A 23547-nucleotide genomic window follows, 5' to 3' on the forward strand; every position below is an offset into this window, starting at 1 on the left:
GCTAATCAGTATGTCCACATTACTATGTGAGCTCTTAACCACCTACAAAATAGGTGTCAGTAACTGCTCATATGGTAACACTCTCATCCTCCTTGTCTCATCAGTTTGTAACCTTGGGGTCATCTTTGACTCCTCTCTCTCTTTCTCTGCACATATTCAACAGACTGATAAAATCTCTTGTTTCTTTCTGAGCACACTACCAAAACCCTTATCCACACTTTTATCATCTCATGCTTAGACTACTGCAACCTTTCTTCTCACTAAGCCATCTCGCTCCCCTTCAATCTGTTCAAAACTCTGTAGCATGATTTGTATTCCGCCAGTGCCACTACGCTCATATTAGCCCTCTCCTCAAGTCACTTCATTTGGCTCCCTATCCATTTCCGCATATAATTCAAACTCCTCTTATTGACTTACAAATGCATTCACTCTGCAGCTCCTCAGTACCTCTCCACTCATCTCTCCCTACGCTCCACCCCGGGAACTTCGTTCATTGGGTAAATCTCTCATATCTGTACCCTTCTCCACTGCCAACTTCAGACTCCGTTCCTTTTATCTTGCTGCACCATATGCCTGGAATATACTTCCTGAATCAGCAGCACGAAAGGAAGTGGAAAAGAGACCAACTTCAAGAGATCAAACAGAATACCAGGATAAGATGCTCCAAAACACAAACTTTATTCTGACCCTACACGGGCCATGTTTCAGCTTTTACAAAAGCCTTCCTCAGGGGTCTAAAAAATAACAATTAAATTTAATACATAAAAATTAATAAAAATTAAAATCAGACAAATCATGCATAAAAACATATATAGAAAACAACCAATCAATATATTAGATTAATAGAGTGTAATTCAATAAATACAAATTATTATATAACTATTCTAATAATAGTTCTATTAATACATCATCAGACAGATATTAAAATATAAGAAATGGTCAAAAGTAGAAGGAACCATAGAAACATGCCTCAGAAAATGAAATCTCTGTACATCCATGGCATAAATGTATCATATTAATCCATTATAATGTTTGTTTATATAGAATATAAAATAAAATGATATAACATGCAGCAGAACAAAAAATTATAAAGATTAATATAATAGACTAATTCATAGAAATAATAAAAAGAGACTAATTCATAGAAATAATATGACATTCCTAAATGTAAGGAACTATTGTAAATAGAAAAAAGGCTAATACAAATACAATCATATAAAGGACAAATTGTTGCATTACATATAGATCACGTGGAAATATAACCTAACATAGCAAGCACATGAAAATTATCAGTGAGTGCACAATCGTATACTGATTGACAGTGGAGCACATGAATTGGTATCTCTGTAAAAGAACATCAAAAATATTGATAAATAAAGATAAAAATAAAATAGTAAAAAGAATAAAAGTAAAAGTGAAGACAAATAATTAAAAAAGGAAAAAAGGTGAAATCCAAAAAAATAAACCATATCAAATCATATGTTGACCAGTAAGTACCATGAGGTGAAAAATAAAGAAAAACGAAAAACAAAATCCAGAAAAAAGAGACGGATTTCCAAACACAAAAGAAAAGTACAAATGAAAATAAAAAAGTATCTTAAGGCAAAATAAGAGCAAACACGTCAATAATCCGAATACATATAACTATGTCCATAACAGTAGAAATCAAGAAAGTAGCGTGAAGGACGACGAATAGGCAGAGTAATACAAAGGGCTAAAAGACGGACATTTGTGAAGCCGAGAGTCAGAAGTAAGAAACATCTATCGTCCTATAACAGCTAAGGGATGTCAACAAAGCGTGGCAAGATATAAGAAAAATAAAAAAAATAATAATAACACGGAGAGCCCTAAGGTAAAAGGTAAAACATAATGTAACTGCATCCATAGCGTTACACAGAAAGTACCGTAAAAGACAATAAATGCTAAAAAAAACGGACATGTATGAAACCAAACTTAAAGAGGGCTTAAAAGATATCTATCATGCTGTAACAACTAATAGATGTTAACAAAGCGTGGCATGATAAGGAAACGAAAAATGAAAACAATGCTTTACCTAAATACAGAGAGGTATACTGTCTACAGAGAGGTATACTGTCTCGCACCAACAGGTTCGAATTAAAAAATTGGCGCCAAAACATCCCGATTTAAATCAATTAATTTAGATACTACACCCGCTTGTCATTTAATTCTATTAGTCAGCACACTTGTCAATTTAGTCTTTTGAAACTTTGTGCATCCTATCAAACATGCCCACGTCTCTGTATAGCGTTATTTAAATCGGGATGTTTTGGCGCCAATTTTTTAATTCAAACTTGTTGGTGCGAGACAGTATACCTCTATGTAGACAGTATACCTCTCTGTATTTAGGTAAAGCATTGTTTTCATTTTTCGTTTCCTTATCATGCCACGCTTTGTTAACATCTATTAGTTGTTACAGCATGATAGATATCTTTTAAGCCCTCTTTAAGTTTGGTTTCATACATGTCCGTTTTTTTTAGCATTTATTGTCTTTTACGGTACTTTCTGTGTAACGCTATGGATGCAGTTACATTATGTTCTACCTTTTACCTTAGGGCTCTCCGTATTATTTTTCTGTGCAACGCTATGGATGCAGTGACATTATGTTTTACCTTTTACCTTAGGGCTCTCCGTGTTATTATTATTTTTTTTATTTTTCTTATATCTTGCCACGCTTTGTTGACATCCCTTAGCTGTTATAGGACGATAGATGTTTCTTACTTCTGACTCTCGGCTTCACAAATGTCCGTCTTTTAGCCCTTTGTATTACTCTGCCTATTCGTCGTCCTTCACGCTACTTTCTTGATTTCTACTGTTATGGACATAGTTATATGTATTCGGATTATTGACGTGTTTGCTCTTATTTTGCCTTAAGATACTTTTTTATTTTCATTTGTACTTTTCTTTTGTGTTTGGAAATCCGTCTCTTTTTTCTGGATTTTGTTTTTCGTTTTTCTTTATTTTTCACCTCATGGTACTTACTGGTCAACATATGATTTGATATGGTTTATTTTTTTGGATTTCACCTTTTTTCCTTTTTTAATTATTTGTCTTCACTTTTACTTTTATTCTTTTTACTATTTTATTTTTATCTTTATTTATCAATATTTTTGATGTTCTTTTACAGAGATACCAATTCATGTGCTCCACTGTCAATCAGTATACGATTGTGCACTCACTGATAATTTTCATGTGCTTGCTATGTTAGGTTATATTTCCACGTGATCTATATGTAATGCAACAATTTGTCCTTTATATGATTGTATTTGTATTAGCCTTTTTTCTATTTACAATAGTTCCTTACATTTAGGAATGTCATATTATTTCTATGAATTAGTCTCTTTTTATTATTTCTATGAATTAGTCTATTATATTAATCTTTATAATTTTTTGTTCTACTGCACGATATATCATTTTATTTTATTTTATATTCTATATAAACAAACATTATAATGGATTAATATGATACATTTATGCCATGGATGTACAGAGATTTCATTTTCTGAAGCATGTTTCTATGGTTCCTTCTACTTTTGACCATTTCTTATCTTTTAATATCTGTCTGATTATGTATTAATAGAACTATTATTAGAATAATTATATAATAACTAGTAAAAAAAGGCCCATTTCTGTGAGAAATGAAACGGGCACTAGCAAGGTTTTCCTCAGAGTGTATGTTTGAGAAAGAGTGTGTGCGAGAGATGGAGTGTGTGTGTCACAGAGAGAATGAGAGAGAGAGAAAGAGTGTGCCAATGTTTGTGTGTGAGAGAGTGTGTGTGTGATGAAACAGGTGGTAGCAAGTGTGTGTATTTGTGAGAGAGAGAGAGTGTGAGTATGTGGGAATGAGAGTGTGTGCTAGGGTGCCCCCTCCCCCAAGGTGGCCCCCTTCCCTCCCTCTTCTCTGCCTGCCAGATGCAAGTGTGTGTTTGTGACAGTCAGAGAGAGTTAGTGTGTGCGAGTGTGTTTGTGAGAGTGTGTTTGTGAGAGAGAGCGTGGGTGTGTGGGGGAATGAGAGTGCGTGCCAGTGCCTGCGTGCCTGGCAGCCTGCCTGTCAAGGGGCTTCCATCCCTCTGCCTGTCTCCCCACCTCCTACTCCTCCTGCACCATTCCCTGCCTGCTAGCACTGATGTTTCCCTGCATGCCTGCCTGCGTGGCTGCCAAGGGGCCTCCCCCCCCCCCTCTGCCTCTCTCCCCACCTCGTAGTGGTCCTGCACCCCTCCGTGGCACTTGATCGCCGTTATTCGCGACTCCTCCCCCGGCCTGCTAGCACGGAGCACGTTTACCTCCTGGTCATCCGGCGTTCCGTTGGTTTGTTTTGTGGAGGGTGGCAGCTTGGGGATCGTGGCAGTGTCGGCAGATGTATGTACGGTAGGGTCGGGAGGGCGCAGGACGGCAGCGTCGGTGATCAGCTGTTTTGCGGAGGGCGGAGGACGGCAGCGTCGGGAGCAGCAGGGAGTCGAGTAGGAGGGCGGGGGTCCATTGGGCATTTCGTGGTGGACGGTGGGTGAGGGGGTCGAGCAGTGACTCGGGAGAGGGGAGGAGGAGAGCAGTCGGCGGCGGGTGGAGAGGGGAAGGTGCGTCCTTGGGGGGGGGGGGGGGAGAGAGGAGCTGGAGTGTTACCTTACTGCTCCCTTCCTGTACCGCTTCTTTGTTTGATCGTTGCTCCACCGTCGACGTAATGGTTGCTCCATGGACGTCATCACGTTGGATGCGAGGGTGTGACTGACAGAGATGGACAGATGCTCAGTCGAGAGGCTTCACCACCACGAACGCCACGAACCCTTCACGGAAGTCGATGGAGCTGGAGTGGCTTCATTAGAACGTTGGGCTCGCAAATTATGTCCGGAAGAGGCGTGGCTGAGGGCGGGTGTATGAGTGAGAATGAGAGTGAGTGGTGCTAACAGGCTACAACACTACAGGGCTTTACTGTTTCCCTGCCACACTGTGAGCTTCAGTGAGCTTCAGAACTGGAGGTGAGCTTGAGCTTTATTATATTAGATTTGTATTTATTGAATTACACTTACTCTATTAATCTAATATATTGATTGGTTGTTTTCTATATATGTTTTTATACATGATTTGTCTGATTTTAATTTTTATGTATTAAATTTAATTATTATATATATGTTATTTTTTAGACCCCTGAGGAAGGCTTTTGTAAAAGCCGAAACACGGCCCGTGTAGGGTCAGAATAAAGTTTGTGTTTTGGAGCAACTTATCCTAACATAGTAACATAGTAGATGACGGCAGAAAAAGACCTGCACGGTCCATCCAGTCTGCCCAAGATAAACCCATGTGTATACCTTACCTTGATTTGTACCTGTCTTTCTCAGGGCACAGACCGTATAAGTCTGCCCAGCAGTTTTTCCTGCCTCCCAACCACCTGTCCCGCCTTCCATCACCGGCTCTGGCACAGACCGTATAAAAGTCTGCCCTCCCCTATCCTCGCCTCCCAACCACCAAACCCCTCTTCCCCCCACCTGCTCTGCCACCCAGTTGTAGCTAAGCTTCTCCAGCTCTGGCTGTCTTCAAATCTAGGCTAAAGGCCCACCTTTTTGAGGTTGCTTTTAACGCCCTAACTCCTATTCACTTGTTCAGTACCCATGGCTGTTTTATAATTCACACCTTAAGTAATTCCCTTATCCCTTATTTGTCCTGTTTGTCTGTCGAAAAGGGACTGTCTCTTAAATGTTCAGTGCTGTGTACGTCTATTAGTGCTATAGAAATGATAAATAGTAGTAGTAGTAGTAGTAATGTTTTTTTAATTGCTGTGTACTAATGGCAACATTAGTGCAAGGCCATTAATCAGAAAAATGGAAAACTGGCCATTTTCCTTCTGCAGTAAAAATAGCCTTAGCACATGGGAAAAATCCATGTAAGGGCACACTAAGGACACTTTTTACTGCAGCTTAGTAAAAGGTACCCAAAGCTTTTTTGTTCCAATCAGTTTTTACGTGAATTTTATTTGATTATGTTCTGTTGCTCTTTGGTTCTATTTATTCTAATTGTATTTAAGGTTTTTGTTTTTTTTTAATAGGTATGTGAAGTTGTAACCTGCTTAGATTTTTTTTTTCATAAGTGGGATCTTTTTAGCTAAATAATTAATGTATAAATATGTGTGTGTGTGTGTATATATATATATATATATATATATGTATATATATATATATATATATACGTATATATATATATATATATATATATATATATATATATAATTCACAACCCCAACGTTCTAAATGAAGCCACCACCGGAAGTTGAAGCGTCGAGATCAGCTTTCCCCATCAGTGTGTGCCCCGCCCTCGCGACACTACGTGATGACGACGAGGGCGGAGCACTGACACTGGGCGAAACGGAGCGCCAGCAGCAATGAAGACATAACCGCTCACTTACACTGCAGCACCGACAACATGAACAGCGCAGACAGAAGAAATCCAGTTGGATGGCCATGCTCCTGCTCTCCGTATGTGAGTCACCCCCCCCCCCCAAAACAAGCTAGCGCCCGTTTCATTGCTCTGAGAAATGGGCCTTCTTTACTAGTATATATATAATATATAAATGTGCACACACACACACACACACACACACACACATATATATATATATATATATATATATATATATATATATAAAAACAAAAAATCACAACAAAAAGAGATGTGAATTGTATCCTGCCAAGAGGAAAACCTGAACCACAGAAACTGTCTCTGATATGGAAGGAAGCCCCAGAAGAGACTACAGAAATGGATCTCTGAAACACAGAATTCACATAGAGTGGCCCCAAATGTAGCGGACTGATCAGATGAGTGGGGCTGAGGGTGGCTCCAGAGTAGCACGGGAACGGGGTTCGCAGGAGGTAGTTCCTGCGGGGATGGAATCAGGTCGGCGGGCTCGGGGATGGAAGCAGGTCAGCGGGATTCCCGTGAAAGTATAAGCTGCACCTGCACCAGCCTCTCATCTACCGAATACCAAGTTCTTTGAGTGCTGTCTCCTCCTCCTCCTCCTCCTCCTCCTCTTCCTCCTTGCTTTAACAGCACAAATGTGGAAAGTCTTCCATTAAGGAGGTGGTAGAGTCACAAATGATGACGCAATTCAAAAAGGCATGGGATGAACACAAAGGATCTCTAATTAGAAAATGGAAGTTATATAAAACCTAACCTTAAATTGCTGCATGTGTGTGGATGTGTCAAGTGACTCTTAGATGGCGACTCTGGCTGTGATGAACTAGGGCTGATACCTGGCAGACTTGTATGGTCTGTGTCTCATATATGGCAATCTGGTTTAGGATGGGCTGGAAACGGCTTAGACAGCAACTCCCAGGCTGGTGCACAGACCTCAGCTCTGACACAGGCATGAGAATCAGATGTCACCTGACCTACTGGCGCGTGTATGTGGTGACCTCTCAGCACACAATGCCATTGAATCAGAGACAAATCTTACATGTGTGCACCAGAGTGTTCCAAGTTCCAACTTCCGGTCCTTCCTTGCCTACAGTGCTGTAGCTCAAATCCAGAGACAGACTGAGGGAGCTGACTGGAATTTTCTTTTATGTACCATTAAATTTTACGGGGATGGGTGATGATGGGTTAAATTCTTGTGGGGACTGGTTGGGATGGGTTAAATTTTTGCGGGGATAGGTAAGATTCCAGTGGGGACGGGTGGAGACGGGTAAGATTCCAGCAGGGTCGGGCGGGGATGGGTAAGATTTCTGTCCCCGTGCAACTCTCTACTCCAGAGGCCAGCACACAGACTAGTTCTGCAGGGTCTGTGGCCAAAGTTCTACAAGTCTCCCAAAACTTTTATTCCCATGCAACAGTCAAAAGGGTCCCCTATTGGCAGACTTTAATGGTAGATATTAATATTAGACAAGCACAGTAAAGTCACAAAAATGGTAGCAGGAAGGCTGTGCTGAGGTATCATAACATTCTCATTTGTTGGGCTCTCCAAAACTGAATATGTACAAAAGAAGAGACAGGAAAACAAGCAGGCAAATACTCTCTAAGAACAAGGTGAAACAGTTGCAAAAAATATCAAAAACTTTCAGTTTATTTCGCATTCAGGGGCCAAAAGGCCTGGGAGGGGGGCCCTCCTCATTAGCAAAGTGGGCTTTGTGTAGCAACCTTCCTGTACAGTCCCAGTGGTTGAGTTTTTCAGGAACGTGATAAATCTATAAACTGCTGAAACTCTGATCTTTACCATTTATTAATGCTCATGTTTATAATACTAACAGTAACTTAATGTTATCCCCTGGATTCTATATAGCGTGCCTAGAGATCCGTGTCGAAATGCAAATGTATTCTATAACAACGTATGTAATTTAATTGGCTTAACAAGCTAATCAGCATTGATAACAGCTCTTAGCAAGCAGTAATGAGCACTAATTGGCAATAATTAGAATTTACATACACAACTCGGTAAGCGCATTCTGTAATGCAGTTGCCTAATTTCTAATGCGTGCAGGCAAAAAGAGGCGTGGTTATAGGCAAGGAAATGGGCGTTCTGAAATTTACGGGTGTAGTTATAGAATATTGCCCAGTGCGCCTAAATCTATGTGCTAGAATTTACGCCGCATTTTCGTTGGTGTAAATGAAGGCGCATAGTTTTAGGCGCTGAGATGTCAACTAAGCATATTCTATATACCACGCCTAAATGTAGGCGCCGCTTATAGAATACGTTTGGTCGGCATTGGTTGCCGCACTGATTTTTTAGGCGCCAAATATAGAATCTTCCCCTATATGCATACTTGTATAAATTTAAAACAGTTGCATGTATATTGTGTTCCTTATGTGATGGATAGTAAAACTATGTACTTGGCAGTTGTGGCCAGGAAGGTGGGGGGGGGGGGGGGGGGGGGGAAGCTATGTGCTAGTTGGCCCAGGGGTCTACAGACTTGTAATCCGCCCCGTCTACAGTTATATTTTAGCTTCTAGACAAAGTTAACTCTGTAATTCACTCCTTCCACGCTCTTTGACAAGTAAATAGGTTTTCTGAGCACCAATCACACTTTTCTCCAGTCTCTCTCTATAGTGGTTCTGTGTTCCTCAGTGCTCTGTTTCTCTTAGATCAGGCAACAGGGCCGTGCCAACACCGTAAGCGGGGTAAGCACCGCAGGGGGGCGCCGACCTCTGGAGGGCGCCGCCATGGTGCTTACCCTCGCAGCTTACCTGAGCTCTGCGCCGCCGAGGCCTTTAAACCTTTTACCTCCGAGGCTCGACAGTCGCAGCAGCGTCAGTGAAAGCGCTGCAGATGTCTCCCTTCCCTTTGCGCTCGTTGGTTCCCTCAGTGTCCCGCCTTCTTCTGACGTCAGAAGAAGGCAGGACACTGAGGGAACCAACGAGCACGAAGGGAAGGGAGACGTTGGCAGCGCTTTCACTGACGCTGCTGCGACCGGAGGTAAAAGATTTAAAGGCTCCAGGGCGCGGAGCAGAGGTAAGGGAAGGGCAGAGAGGCATGGATGGGAGGGCAGGGCCCAGGGAGAGGACAAATTGCTGGAAATGGAGGGGAGGGGAGAGAGAAGAATTGCTGGCTATGGATGGAGGAGGGAAGGGCAGAGAGGGACAAGGATGGACATGGATGGGAGGGCAGGACCCAGGGAGAGAGGAGAAATTGCTGGAAATGGATATAGAGCAAGAAATGAAGAAGAAAGGAGGAAAGTAAAGAAATAAATGGAAAGGAAGCCCTGGAAACAGAGTTAATAGGACAGATAGCAGCAGAATCAGATACTGGGCCAGCATGATCAGAAAAAGAAAGTCACCAGACAACAAAGGTAGAAAGAAAATCATTTTATTTTCATTTTAGCGTTTGGAATATGCCCACTTTGAGAATTTACATCTGCTATCTTATTTTGCAATGTATAGTAATTTGTTTCTAAGAATATTGCTGACAATTCCTGTCAGTGTGGCAAGTGGTGAGTGATCATTTTCACGGTTAAAAATCATAAAAAATTATTTGTGATCTATGTGTTGAGCAATCCCACAAAGATGCACTCCATCTTTCAGCTCCTATTTCCTTTGCATCTTGTGCCACATGGGGGGGGGGGGGGGGGGGCGCCAACTGATAGTCTGCAGGGGGACACCAGAGACCCTAGGCACGGCCCTGTCAGGCAGATCAAGCAACACCCAAGACTTGAGCCTATCTTTGTCAGGGTCTCAGCACTCACCATTACTCCTAAGGGTTCAGTCCTTTGCCCGATAATGGCTTTAGGCTAGCAGCAGCATCACTCTTTCTCTTCCCGCTGATTTATCCCTTCTCTTCTCTCTGGCATTCTGGTCCACAGCTGTCCTCTGCGACTGACCACTAGCAATCCCTGCTCAGTCTAGTTGCTTTGGGGACAGGCCTCTCTCCTTTCACCATGCACCAGCCAGCTGTGGACTAGTTTGGCAACCCTGTGCTTTCTCCTTTGCTCTTAGCTCCTAGAGCAGGGAGCCAAGGCTCATGTCGTCCCCAGGAGTAGGGTGACCCATCTTGTGTGGATTCTACATACCTCCTCACTGGACCACCTCTGGGGGCAGAAGACCAGGCTCTTTCCTGAATTCAGAGTTTTATATTTCCCTCTAAAAGTTAGAGCTTCAGTGCTTTTGGGCTACTTTCCTGAAACAGAGCACTCCCTGTTCAGATTTTATTGGCACCTTTCTAATGCAGAGGCCCAGAATGTTCTTTCTACAACTGCATATGAAGGCACATTTTGGCAGCCCACTGCTCTTAAAAAAAACCAAATGATGTTTTTTAGCTTTTAATGAGGAGCTCTAGTACACCAACCATATTCACGCACTAGAAAAAGCTGGATACTAACTGGAAAGGCAATGGCATGAGTTGAAGACAGAGGATGACAAATTAAAGTGGAGATTACATGTCATAGTCTACAAAACAGATTGAAACAGCAGGGGGAAAAAGTTATTTTTTGCTACTAAAATCAGATTAAGGTTCTGAAAATCCAGAGATTATAAGGTGTCTTTCAATTACTCAGTCCCTCGGGGGTCAGTTGTTAACTCACTGTTAACACAGCGGATTCCAGAATGTAACATACTGGCTGGTCATTTTGCTGAGAAAATAGGATCATTTAGAGAGAGAGAGAGAGAGATGAAGATAAATTTAGGCATATGTCAGGCTTCAAAATAAATTGAGACAAATGAGGTATGTTGAGTATTAATCTTCCTGAGAGAATAATGAGTGGTCTGAAATTGAATTTTCCATTTTGTTGGGCCCAGGAGAGTATTAACTATTTAGGAGTGCAGGTAATTTGGCTCAGAGACAACAGATTTGCCGAGATGGTCTGGGTATAGTCTATTTTGAGTTGGATATGTGGCCACAATAAAGAAATGACTATTTTCCCCAGAGTATGCTCATTTTTTCAGGCCCTAGTTGTGGACATACCCATGAAGAGATTAAATCACTTCCACAGCAAGAGATTTGATCATCGAATGCCTTGTAAAAATCTTCACACCCTTGTACCTTTTTCATATTTTGTTATCTAAAAAAATACAATTCAAAATGCTTGCAGTAAGCATTTGTTTCAATAATCTACACAACATACTTCATATTTTTATGTTTAAACATTTTTATTGAATAGTAAAGAAGCAAATACAAATACTGTAGATTCATGTCATCATTTTACAACAATTTCTCAACCCTACCCGTTCCCCCCTCCCCTTTCCCACCTCCCCCCCCCTTTTCAGTTCTATCATGAGACAAGTCTGGTGAGAAAAGGAGCCATTTACGTGCTACTGGGTGAAGTGTCATCAAAAAACGTTGCCACGTGCATTTAAACTGTCGTTGCACAGCAAATGAGGCCTTTTGCAAGCTACACCTCTCCAATTTTAACAAATCTATCATATGTGTTCTCCACACTGACACCGAGGGTCCGTGCGTCTCTCTCCAATACAATAGGATCACTTTCTTCCCCATCAGTACTGACTTGCGTAAGAATTGCAGCAAGCCCGATGGGGGTCTATCATCCAGCTGGAAGTCCTCAAAAAGAATCAACGCTGAAACTGGGACGGACCTCTTCCAAATCTGAGATATGGTACGCATGATCTGTGTCCAAAAGTTGTTAATGTCTGGGCACTGCCAAAACATGTGTGCCAAGGTGGCCAGTTCCTGCGAGCATTTGGGGCAAGCTCCCGTAGTGTCCATCTTCGCTCTGTATGCTCTTCTTGGTGATATGTGGAGCCTTAAGGCAAATTTATACTGTAATTCTCAATATCTTGGGAATGTCTCTCGCCTTTGGATGGAAGTGAAATGTTGACGAAATTGGTCCTCTGTTACGACAATTTGTAAATCCTCAGTCCATTGACCAATTAGTTGCTTGAAATGTATTTCTTCAGTCGTGTCCTTAAGGTATCTGTGATGGAAACGCAAGGGAACTGCAGTACTAGCGTTTAGGGTGAGTGCTTCACTCAACACATCCTGCACATCTTCAGTCAGGTTGGACCACCCTAAGGAGGTAATGTAATGCTTTATCTGCAAATATGCAAACCAATCAGTGGGCTTTAAGCCAAAAGACTGTCTAAGTTCAGCAAAGGGTTTGACAGCTCCCTCCTCTGTGATGATTTGGCTTAGATATTTTATCCCTTGTACTGTCCAGTGACGAAACTCTCTCGACTCCGTACCTGCTATAAAGTCTGGGTTGTGGTTGATGGGCAAATACGAGGTGCTCGCTGCAGAGAAGCTATGCCTCCGACAGAGCCATCTCCATGCTGCTCTGGACGACCGCAGCAATGGGTTGTTCACCAGACCCCGGACCCGTGCCCTAGGTATTGTGTGTAATAGCCAACTGAGGTGTGCGGACGGCATCAAAGCCCCCTCCACTGCTCTGTCCGAGAAGTCACTAGTCTCTGCAATCCAGTCTCGTATGTGTCGCATGGCACATGCTACAGACAGATATTTAATATTGACCAGTCCCATACCTCCTTGCTCTTTAGGTTTCTGCAAGCTAGAAATTGGTAATCGCGGCTTCTTTCCCCTCCATAAAAATCCTTGCAAAGCTTTGTGCAATATTCTTTCTTCTCTTCTCCTCAGCGCCAGTGGTAGCATTTGGAACAAGTATAGCCAGCGAGGCGCTAGCATCATACTTCATATTTTTAATGAGAAAGAACAATTATAGAAATATTCATAAATCAATTAAGACTAGGAAACCAAAAAGTTTTGATTGGCTAAGTCTTCACACCGTTTGTCCTTGCAAACCCAAATTAGCTCTGGGGACGTTTTACTAAAGGGTTGGTGCGTGGCAACCAGCTTGTCGCATGCCAATCTGGAACTACCGCTGGGCCGCCGCAGGAGCCCGGTGGTTGTTCCCACCCACAGTGCCCACCATTTCCGGCGCTACAGAAATATTTTCTATTTTTGTAGCACAGGTGCTTACCTGGCAGTAATCAGCACTGCCCGGTTATCGCTGGGTTAATACAGGAGCCCTCACTGCCAGCTCAATGGGTGGTAGTAAGTGCTTCCCTACCCCCCCCCCCCCCCCCCCAAAAATGGCCACGCGGCAAGTGGTTCACTTACCGCATGGCCATTTCTTTTCCAGAAAAAAAGACAGCCTTTTACCCGCTATGGTAAAAGAGTCAAAAACACGTGCTGGAGCTAACGCAGGCCCCCTTTTACTGCAGCTTAGTAAAAGGACCCCTTTGTTTTCAAAAACTGCCTTAACAAGGCCCTCAGTACATTAAACAGAAACCCATTTATGTCTGATCACAGTAGAAAAGCTGGAAATACTCCTGGAAAAAGAATCAAGCTGTTTATGTTATACGAAAGTGAATTTGCAGCAAAGATCTGAACATGCTAAACACAAAGGAATCAGCGCTACATTCTGTTCTATAAAAGCTGCTTCTCCCAGAGCACCCTTTATAGAATAGCGCTGAGCGCTGATTTTTCCCAGCACCCAAATTTGGGTGCCATTTTCAGAATCTAGGCCATAATGTTCAATTACCCATACCTAGATAAAGGGCACGTGATAACCCTGCTTAGACAGTCACACAGTCAACAGCACTGTTAATATACTGAGCCCGTACTATGATTACTGGGACACCTGGTGAGAGGGGTCACATCCATACCCTGCGACCCACGCTCATAGTGATATGTCAGTGGTTACTTCTATGTTGTGTCCCTGTACAGACATATGGTATTGAGCCACTGTTGGAGGCAGGATGATGGGTTTGATGGACCATCGGACTGTCCCAGTATGGCAATACTTATGCACTTATGTAAAGGGTTGGGGAGAATTAACATTAAGGGGCCCTTTTACTAAGCCGCATAAGCATCTACTCACACCCAACGTGCGCCAAAATTGGAGTTACCACAAGGCTACCGCGTGGCTCGTGCAGTAATTTCATTTTTTGCCGCATATCCGATACAATCAGCTGAAAAATATTTGTTATTTTCTGACACGCGCCAAGTGGCATTTGGCGTGCATAGGTCATTACCGCCCAGTTACTGCATGAGACTTTACCGCTAGGTCATTGGCTGGCGGTAAGGTCATAGACCCAAGATGGAAACGCAGCAATTTTGATTTTGTCACACCACAACCATTTTCGGCAAAAATGTTAAAAAGGCCTTTTTTACAGGCGCGCTAAAAAATGGATTGGCGCGCACCCAAAACCCGCGCCTATGCTACCGTAAGCCATTATTCAGCGCACCTTAGTAAACAAGGAATCACATTGCTTGCCAATCTGGTTTTGTTTTCCTGTTAGTACTATAATCATACAGTTCTGATTGTCGAGGAAGTCAGGACCAGCTGTATTTAGCTAAGGGGTCCTTTTACTTAGCTCCGGTAAGTATTAACATGTGCTTACCACAGCAAAAAAGGGTTTTTTGCAGGGTGCGTTCAGGCAACCCACAGTCATTTTTGCATGTGTGCGTGCTACCCATGCATCAGAAAATAAAATGTATTTTTCAGCGCTGGGGGTGAGTCTGGGGGCGGAGAGTGGACGTGTTCTGCGCTAATCAGTTAGCGCAGCTACATTGCTGCACGCTAACCAATTAGAGCATGGTTAGCCTGTGATCCCTTACCACCTACATAATGGGTTGTGGTAGAGGCTCACGCACCAATGGCCAAGCACTAATGGAAATATTAGCATGTGACCTTTAATGGGGAAAATAGAAACATTGACCATATTACCCAGATGGTAAAAATGACCCCCACGTAAGGATGTGCTAAAGCCACTTTTTCCACAGTTTGGCATAAGGACCCGTAAGTGTTTAAGATGAAACATTCCCATCCCTGCTCTCATATCAGCATTGATTTGTATTTATGGTTAATCCTCTCCCCAGTCAGATTTTCAACTGTTATGGCTAAGGAAATGTGCTTTTAGACTGATGGATTCACAGTTATGGAACACTATCCTAAGAGATGTTGGTTGAATTAGGATATTTGCCTTTCAGATGCCAAATAAAATCTTTGCTTTTAAAACATAGTTTTTGTTTTTTGGGGGCTCTGCTCAAGCATTAATATCAACGCTGACTGATGTTTTTGCATTTTAATAAAGTGTTTTATTGATTTTGGTAGATTGGTGAGAGCTTTTTTAAAATTTATATTAAGTATATTTTTATTGTTTATTACTGTGGTTTATTTGTTGGTCTTTTTTAAACTATTTTTTAGCTGGTTTATGTAATGCGATTTCTACATTGAGCTTATTTAAATTGAAAGTTATAAAAGTTTGATTCAATTTTTACATTAATTTATAAACTTCTTGCTGCAGAACTGTACTCTTGTGTTTGAAGCAAGCTAAATAAATGTTAACAGTAAAGAGATGGGGGCAGTTCAGTAGCGGGGAGGCTATCATTTGCCGGTCTCAAGAACAGGGCATCTCAAATGCTTCATTGACAGAAGAGACTTCACTGGCATGAATTCTAGGAGAAGGGGGGTTCATAATCAGAGGCATAGCTAGGTGGGTCACCAGGGGAGCAGCCACTCCCCCAAATGGACTTCCGATGGCACCAGCGCCTCTTTTTGACATGATCTGTCACGTTTAAAATATGCGCCAGTGCCATCGGCAGTCTGCTCTCCGCTCCCCCCCCCCCCCCATGCCCTCAACTTGTCTATGCTTCTATGCATAATAAGAGGTTTGAGAAGTCAGCACCCCTGGCCCTGGATTGTGAGAGGATTAGGGCCACAGTTGACTACAAGTGATCATGGATAAGCTGAGGCATTACCTCATTGTAGCTTTGAATTTGCAGTTCCAATGTCTCATACTGTTTATTGTATCTCTCCCCCATCTCACAGTACAAGAAACAGCATACGCTCCTGCACAAGGTGAACGGCCTCCTCATGCTGATAACCTTCTTCGCCTGCCGCATCCTTCTCTTCCCCTACATGTACTGGGTTTATGGGCAGCGGGCCGGCCTGCCCCTCCATCAGGTGCCCTTTTCCATCCCACCTGAATACACTCTGGGCTCTGCTGTCCTCATGGCACCCCAGATCTACTGGTTCTCCCTCATCTGCAGAGGAGCCTATAAACTTTTCAGGAGACCCGGGGCCAAGGAGAATCAACAGGCTGTGAAGAATGGGCATGCTATGGACAGCCACCAAGACCAAGTACAAGGCCCTGGGCCTATAGACTGACAGCATAAAGAGGGGATACTAAGCCTCCTCTAAATCTCTGCAATCTCCAACACTTTCCTTATACCACCCTTCCCCAGAACTTTTCCAAAACAAAGCAAGTAAAGGCTCAGCCAGGACGAAAGATACTAGAAACTTCTTAAAGAGGCAGCCAAGCCTTTCTATAATGGGGAGGAACTGGTGGTTCATTTTTAATCTCCATACCTTTAATTAAACGTATTTATTTATTTATTTAAAAAAAAAAAAACAATTTAAACCCAAACAATAAAGGTAAGTATTTAAAATTAATGACATATAAACACCCTTACAGTTGTGTGGTAATATGCATAGAATAACTTATGCATGAATTTTAAAAGGGAGGTAGTACAGTCTTAAAGGGGAGGGAGAGGGGGGCCTGTGAGGGAAATGGGAGCATTTTAATTACAGAGAAATATTTTGCCCCATCTGCTCATGATCCTATAAACATTTACCCATTACTAGGGGTGTGCTGCATCCAAATTTTTGGTTTGACTTGTTAATCATTTTAAAACATTTATTTTTGAATTTTGTTCCATTTTATGTGCATAAATGCATTGTTTACACAGAACTTACACATAAAAACTGAATTCTTGTGTGTAAAAATTTTACATGCATAAATGAAACAAAAAAAGCAAGGATTTGACTCACAACTTTTCTAGCAGTAGCTCAAGGCAAATTTCATTCAAGTACAGTACGTATTCTCCTGTCCCTGGAGGGTTTATATTGCAAGGGGTTCTTTTACTAAGCTGCGGTAAAAAATGGCCTTAATGCACCTTTACGCAGCTGATTCACACACTCTGATCTAACCCATAATGTTCAGTTACCTATAACATGGCTGTAAAATGGTGCATTTTTTTTGTTTTTTCCATTAATGGCTGTGTGCTAATGTGGCCATTTTGTTTTTCATTACCACAGGAGCACTCACCACCACCTATTTTAGGAATCTTTTTTACTAAGTGGCAGTAAGCCCAACGTGGGCTTACCGCTCGCTAAACCGGGAGTACTGCCAGGCTACTGCAGCAGCCCAGCGGTAGTTCCCACCCCCAGCGCCGGTGTTTACCCGGTTGTAACTGAGTAGTGATGCACACTTCCAGGTTAGTGCAGGCGCCCGTACTGTCACCTCAGTGGTGGTGGTAAGTGCTCCCCCCAGAAATGCCGCTTGGCAAGTGCTTTGCTTGTCTCACAGCCATTTCTTTTTTTTTTTAAAACAGCCTTTTACCCACTGTGGTAAAAGGCCTCAACGTTTGTCAAAGACACCCTTTTTCCACAGCTTAGTGAAAGGACCCCTTAGGCAGTAAGGGCTCCTGCATTATCCACATGCTAACTGGTTATTGCAAGAACACCTTCTTTCTGCCCTTGACAACCCCCCCCCCCCCCCAAAAAAAAAATACAAAAAAATATTTAGCACACAGTTAACACGTACAAATTCCAAAAGTAACGTGTGACACTGTAGTATGTCCCACGTTAGTCCATCTTTTGTTGTGTTAGGAACACATTAGCACCTAACGCTGCTTAATAAAATGATCCGTAAGGAGTCCTTTTATTAAGCTGTGGTAAAAAATGGCCTTAGCGCACCCTTATCAAAGAACAGAACGGATCTCAGTCAATGTTCAGAGACCATACAACTTTATTAAAAATAAACTAGCTTGGCCACATTTCACCTCCCAAGAGGCTGCGTCAGGGAATTTACTTTACACTGAAAGACACACATAAATTCAAAAATAACTATTACAAATCATAAAAAAATATATATCTATATCACAAATTAGTTATTATTAAAAACATATCATTTTAATATTCAGATTAAAAAATTCAGTTTGTTTGAAAGTTGTTTTTAAGATTCATAATTATGGGTTCTGTTAAGCCACGCTGTAGGCGTGGTAGCGTTTTTAGCGCACACTAAAAATGAGCATGCGCTAACACTAGAGACACCCATATATTCCTATGGGTGTCTCTAGTGTTAGCACACTAAAAATGCTAGCGTACATTAGTAAACAAAGCCCTATGTTTTTGAGCTATATTAATATCAGTATGTTTTATTTATTATCTGAATATTAAAGTAATATAAATGTTTTTAATAATAACTAATTTGTGATATAAATACGAGAGATTTCTTTTTATGATTTGTAATAGTTATATTTTATGTGTCTTTCAATGTAAAGTAAATCTCCTGATGCAGCCTCTTGGCCACGTCGGGGTTATTTTTAATAAAGTTGTATGGTTTCTGAACATTGACTGAGATCTGTTCTGTTCTTTGATTGCTGTGATCTATGGACCTCTATTGCCTCTCCTTTTCTGGATTGGACTGGATGGGACTTTCTTAGCGCACCCTTATACAGGTCTTTCTTGTGTTCAAAGGCCATTTTTACCGTAACCCTATAATGGTGATATTCTATTTTTTGGTACTAATAGCCATGCACTATTTAGCTCCACCCATTTTGTAGGCAGTAAGGGCCCACGTGGTATTCCAGCTCTAACCAGTTAGTGCATCCTGATGTAAATGTGCTGTTTAGCACAGGACCACTCACTCTCTACTCCCTGACGTGCCCTTCAAAAAAATTAAAATATATTTTTAGCATGCAGTTAGCACACAGACATTTGACAGTTTTACCATAGGACACCTGAGCATGTCCCGCACTATGCCATTTTAAGCTGTGTTAGGTGCCCAGTGCAGCTTAGTAAATCAGCCCCTAAGTTTGTACCTGATGCAGTGGAGGTTAAGTGACTTCCAAGATTACAAGGAAACCATACTGAAATGAGAACCCTGGTATCCCTGGCTTTCAGCAGGGCCACCGAGAGGGGGGGGGGGCGCAAAATTCCCCAGGCCCGAGCCTCCAAGAGGGAACCGATGCCGGGGTCTCTCTCTCTCTCTCTCTTTGCTGCTCCTGACGGGACCTGGGTGATCACATCTTGACGGGAGCAGGAAAAAGAAAACTCCGGCGCTGGGCCGCCCCCTTGGGTGCTGAGGAGGACTCGGAGGAGCAGCAGATAGAGCAGGCAGAAGAGATCTTCACAATCGACTGCCGCATTGCCTTCCAAGTGGCTGCTTTTCTCCTCAGGTGCACATGCTTGGTTTTGAAACCGAGCATTTGCGACCTGAGATAAAAGGCGGGGGCAGGCCACATGGCAGAACTGTGAAGAAGAGCAGCGCTGGAGTGGAGGAGAAGACTCTTCTGCTGGTGGGGCCTTGGGATCCCCACCAGCCAAAGTATTTCCAGTTGCGTTGGGTGGCAGTGAACCTGGGTGGGGGCGGCGGTGATTGGGGGCGGGCCCGGCGGTGGTAGCCTGGGCCCGGTTCAGTCTCTCAGTGGCCCTGGTTCTCAGTCTGCTGCTCCTCCGCAGTCCTCTGTATTGATGAAAGCCCACTAGACTATGCATGGATAAATCATTTTAAACTTGAAATGTTGTTTGCAGCAGGCTTGTGTAGTTGAATGACCTTTGCCTTAACTCTACCCCCTCCCCCTGCATATCCTTGTGTCTAAGGTGTATACTGAGGAGAGTTTAGAGGATAAATTAAACACACACAAAAAAAGGAAAAATTAGGTAGGAGGGATGATAAGGGACTCATTTTAAGGATAAAAGTGCTCAGCTTCACATTCCCCATCACCACCAGGGTTGTTGGTGCCAGACAAGGGTGTGCTGGTAAATTTTTAACAATGGGCTCTTTCTCCGGGTGTAGCCATGGATAGACTGGGGGAGGGGGCAAAGCATGCCTCTCTCTCCCCCTTCGAGCGGGCAAGCTAGGCATACCTTTGCTGGCAGCCAATAAATGGACTGCCATCACTCCCCACTGCTTGTTTCTTGCTCTGAGCAACATGCTGGGACTTCTTGCATGTGCTCGAGAAGTCCCAGCCTGCTGCTCAGAGCTGGAAACAAGCAGAGGGGACCAGCACCCACATTTTGAGAGCCAGTTGTTAAAGTAGCCATGGGAGTGGGGGGGGGGGGGGGGGGAGGCTACTTTAACAATCGGCTCCCAAAATTCTTAACAACCGGCTCTGGCAAGCCTGTGAGAGCCCGCTCCAGCACACCACTGGTGCCAGATTATTCTAGTGTACCTTTGTATTCCTAAGCAGCAGCAACTTCTGTTTTTAACAATAAACTTTCGGAGAGCATTAAGGTATAGCAACAGTCAAGACATTAAAGCCTGGTTTTCTTATGGTTGCTCATGAATTATAAAATAATATGATAATCAAACAGGAATCATGTTGCTCTGTGCTTCTAAACCAAAGGCTCACAGGCCTTCGTTTCAAGGTCAGAGAGAGAAGGTTCCCCTGTTCCCCCTCAAACCCTCCAGGAAGGATAAGTTGTCACCTGGCCCAGGTCATCAGTGACAGGCCTGATTTGACCCTCTTGTACTGAGACTTGTACTTTCAGGGTGTGGAAGAAGACAAGCAAAAGTACACAGTCCCAGAGATGTAATGGAAGCAGAACCAGGACTGGCTGAAGCTGCTCCATGAAAACCTGAGTCGGTTGAAAATGGAGTGCAATTTCTTTGCAACAGATGAGAATCTATGTTCAAGGGAGGAAACATGTAAGGTTAACTTTGACAGTCACCCCTTAAGACAGCTTGTAAGAGAAATACAGGAGAAACTGGTATGAGATAACTATCCCGTGATGAAGGGGGTTGATGAGCAAGCAAACTGTGAAGGTTACATTCGGCTCTGAGACTTTTCAAGGTGAGCGGAGAAGCAGTCACAGAATGACTGGGGACTAGTTAACCACTCCTGGTTTTGCCTACATACCATTGCACACTGGGGCTTGCAGTCATAATTTCCTTAAAAGAACATGCTAAAACTACAACATTCAGCAGGACAGCATTGGATCTGATTCCATCTCTTGTCCTGGAATTGACTGGTGATCCACCTGCAAAAACATCCCATTCTCCACTGAATCATTGCAGAATAATACCAAGTATCTACATTAAGCATAACATCACCTGCCAATGGCCTTTACAGTTAGGCTGCAAGCCAACTTCACATAAAATTTTCACCCAGGTTCCAAAGCCACGGTGCATTTATGGGTTCACCATGTGCTCTACCAGGGGTCATCCATGCCTGGAGCATGCCTATAGAGTAACTTTTTATGTTTATTTTACTTGACTTAATTTATTTTTTAAATGAATGTAAATAAAAGTAAATATAAATATTGCACAGCAGATGTTATGACAGTGTATTAATTGCATTTATAATACTTGTATCTAACTATTAAAAACAGAAAGGAAAAAAATTACTGTTGGAAATTAACGTTGTTATTCTTTTCATTCTACCCATACATTCAATAAAGGTACCATAAACATCTCCATCTTACCATGAAAAACTCAAGTGTTTCATTATCCTCGCTGTCATCCTCAGTTCCATCGCATCCTTTTCATATTAATACAATAATACAGTAAATTATGGCAGATAAACATAAGAACATAAGTGTTGCCATACAGGGACAGACTGAAGGTCTATGAAGCCCAGTATTCTGTTTCCAACAGTGGCCAATCCAGGTTACAAGTTCCTTGCAAGATCCCAAAACAGTAAAATAAATTTTATGTTGCTTATCCTAGAAATAAGCAGTGGATTTTCCCCAAGTCCATTTTAATAATGGCTTATGGACTTTTCTTGTAGGAAGTTATCCCAACTTTTTTTAAACCCTGCTAAGCTAACTGCTTTTACCACATTCTCTGGCAACAAAATCCAGAGTTTAATTATACGCTGAGTGAAGAAATATTTTCTCTGTTTTATTTTAAACTTACTACTTAATAGCTTTATTGCGTGCCCCCTAGGCCTAGTATTTTTGGAAAAAGTAAACAAGCAATTCACATCCACCCATTCCATTCCAGTCATTACCTTATAGACCTCTATCATATCTTCCCTCAGCTGTCTCTTCTCCAAGCTGAAGAGCCCTAGCCACTTTAGCCGTTCCTCATAGGGAAGTCGTCCCATCCCCTTTATCATTTTCATTGCCCTTCTCTGTACCTTTTCTAATTCCATTGTATCTTTTTTGAGATGCGGTGACCAGAATTGCATAAAGTATTTGAGGTGCGGTTGCAGCATGGAGTAATACAAAGACATTAAAATGTCCTCATTTTTGCTTTCCATTCCTTTCCTAATAATACCTAACATTCTATTTTCTTTCTTAGCCGCTGCTACACACTGAGCAGAGGGCTTGAAAGTACCATCAATGATGACACCTAGATCCTTGAGTCTGTGACTCCTAATGTGGAACCTTGCATCACGTAGCCATAGTTTGGGTTCCTCTTTCCCATATGCATCACTTTGCATTTGCTCACATTAAATGCCATCTGCCATTTGGATGCCCAGTCTCGTAAGGTCCTCTTTGAAATTTTTCACAATCCTCTTGCGATTTAACAACTTTGAATAACTTTGTGTCATTAGCAAATTTAATTACCTCTTTAGTTATTCCCATCTCTAGATCATTTATAAATATGTTAAAAAGCAGCGGTCCCAGCATAAACCTCTGCGGAACCACACGACCCTGCTCCATTGAGAATACTGGCCATTTAACCCCACTCTCTGTTTTCTATCTTTTAACCAGTTTTTAATCCACAGTAGAACATTACTTCCTATCCCATGACTCTCTAATTTCTTCAGGAGTCTTTCAAAAGGTACCTTGTCAAATGCCTTTTTAAAATCCAGATACACAGCATCAACCAGCTCATCTTTATCCACGTTTGTTCAGCCCTTCAATGAAATGTAGTAGATTGGTGAGGCAAGATTTTCCTTCACTAAATCCATGTTGGCTTTGTCTCATTAATCCATGCTTATGCATTTGGTTTATAATTTTGTTCTTTATAATAGTCTCTATCGTTTTGCCTGGCACCGGTCTGTAATTTCCTGGATCACCTCTGTAACCCTTTTTAAAAATTGTTGTTACATTGGCCACCCTCCAGTCTTCCGGTACCATGCTTGATTTTAAAGATAAATTACATATTACTAACAATAGTTCAGCA

At 42.3% G+C, this 23547-nt stretch overlaps 1 protein-coding gene across 1 annotated transcript in view; it reads left to right on the plus strand.

Moving 5' to 3' along the window:
- TLCD3B (TLC domain containing 3B) overlaps window positions 1-16721 on the plus strand; it is a 190860-nt gene extending 174139 nt beyond the window's left edge. The window contains exon 5 of the mRNA XM_030210596.1: window positions 16236-16721. Within this exon, the coding sequence (XP_030066456.1) occupies window positions 16236-16574 (339 nt within the window). The 3' untranslated portion in view covers window positions 16575-16721. The remainder of the gene's footprint in view (window positions 1-16235) is intronic.
- The last annotated feature ends 6826 nt before the right edge of the window (window positions 16722-23547 follow it).

Source organism: Microcaecilia unicolor, chromosome 7, assembly GCF_901765095.1.
Source record: "Microcaecilia unicolor chromosome 7, aMicUni1.1, whole genome shotgun sequence".
In the NCBI taxonomy this organism is placed as follows: domain Eukaryota; kingdom Metazoa; phylum Chordata; class Amphibia; order Gymnophiona; family Siphonopidae; genus Microcaecilia; species Microcaecilia unicolor.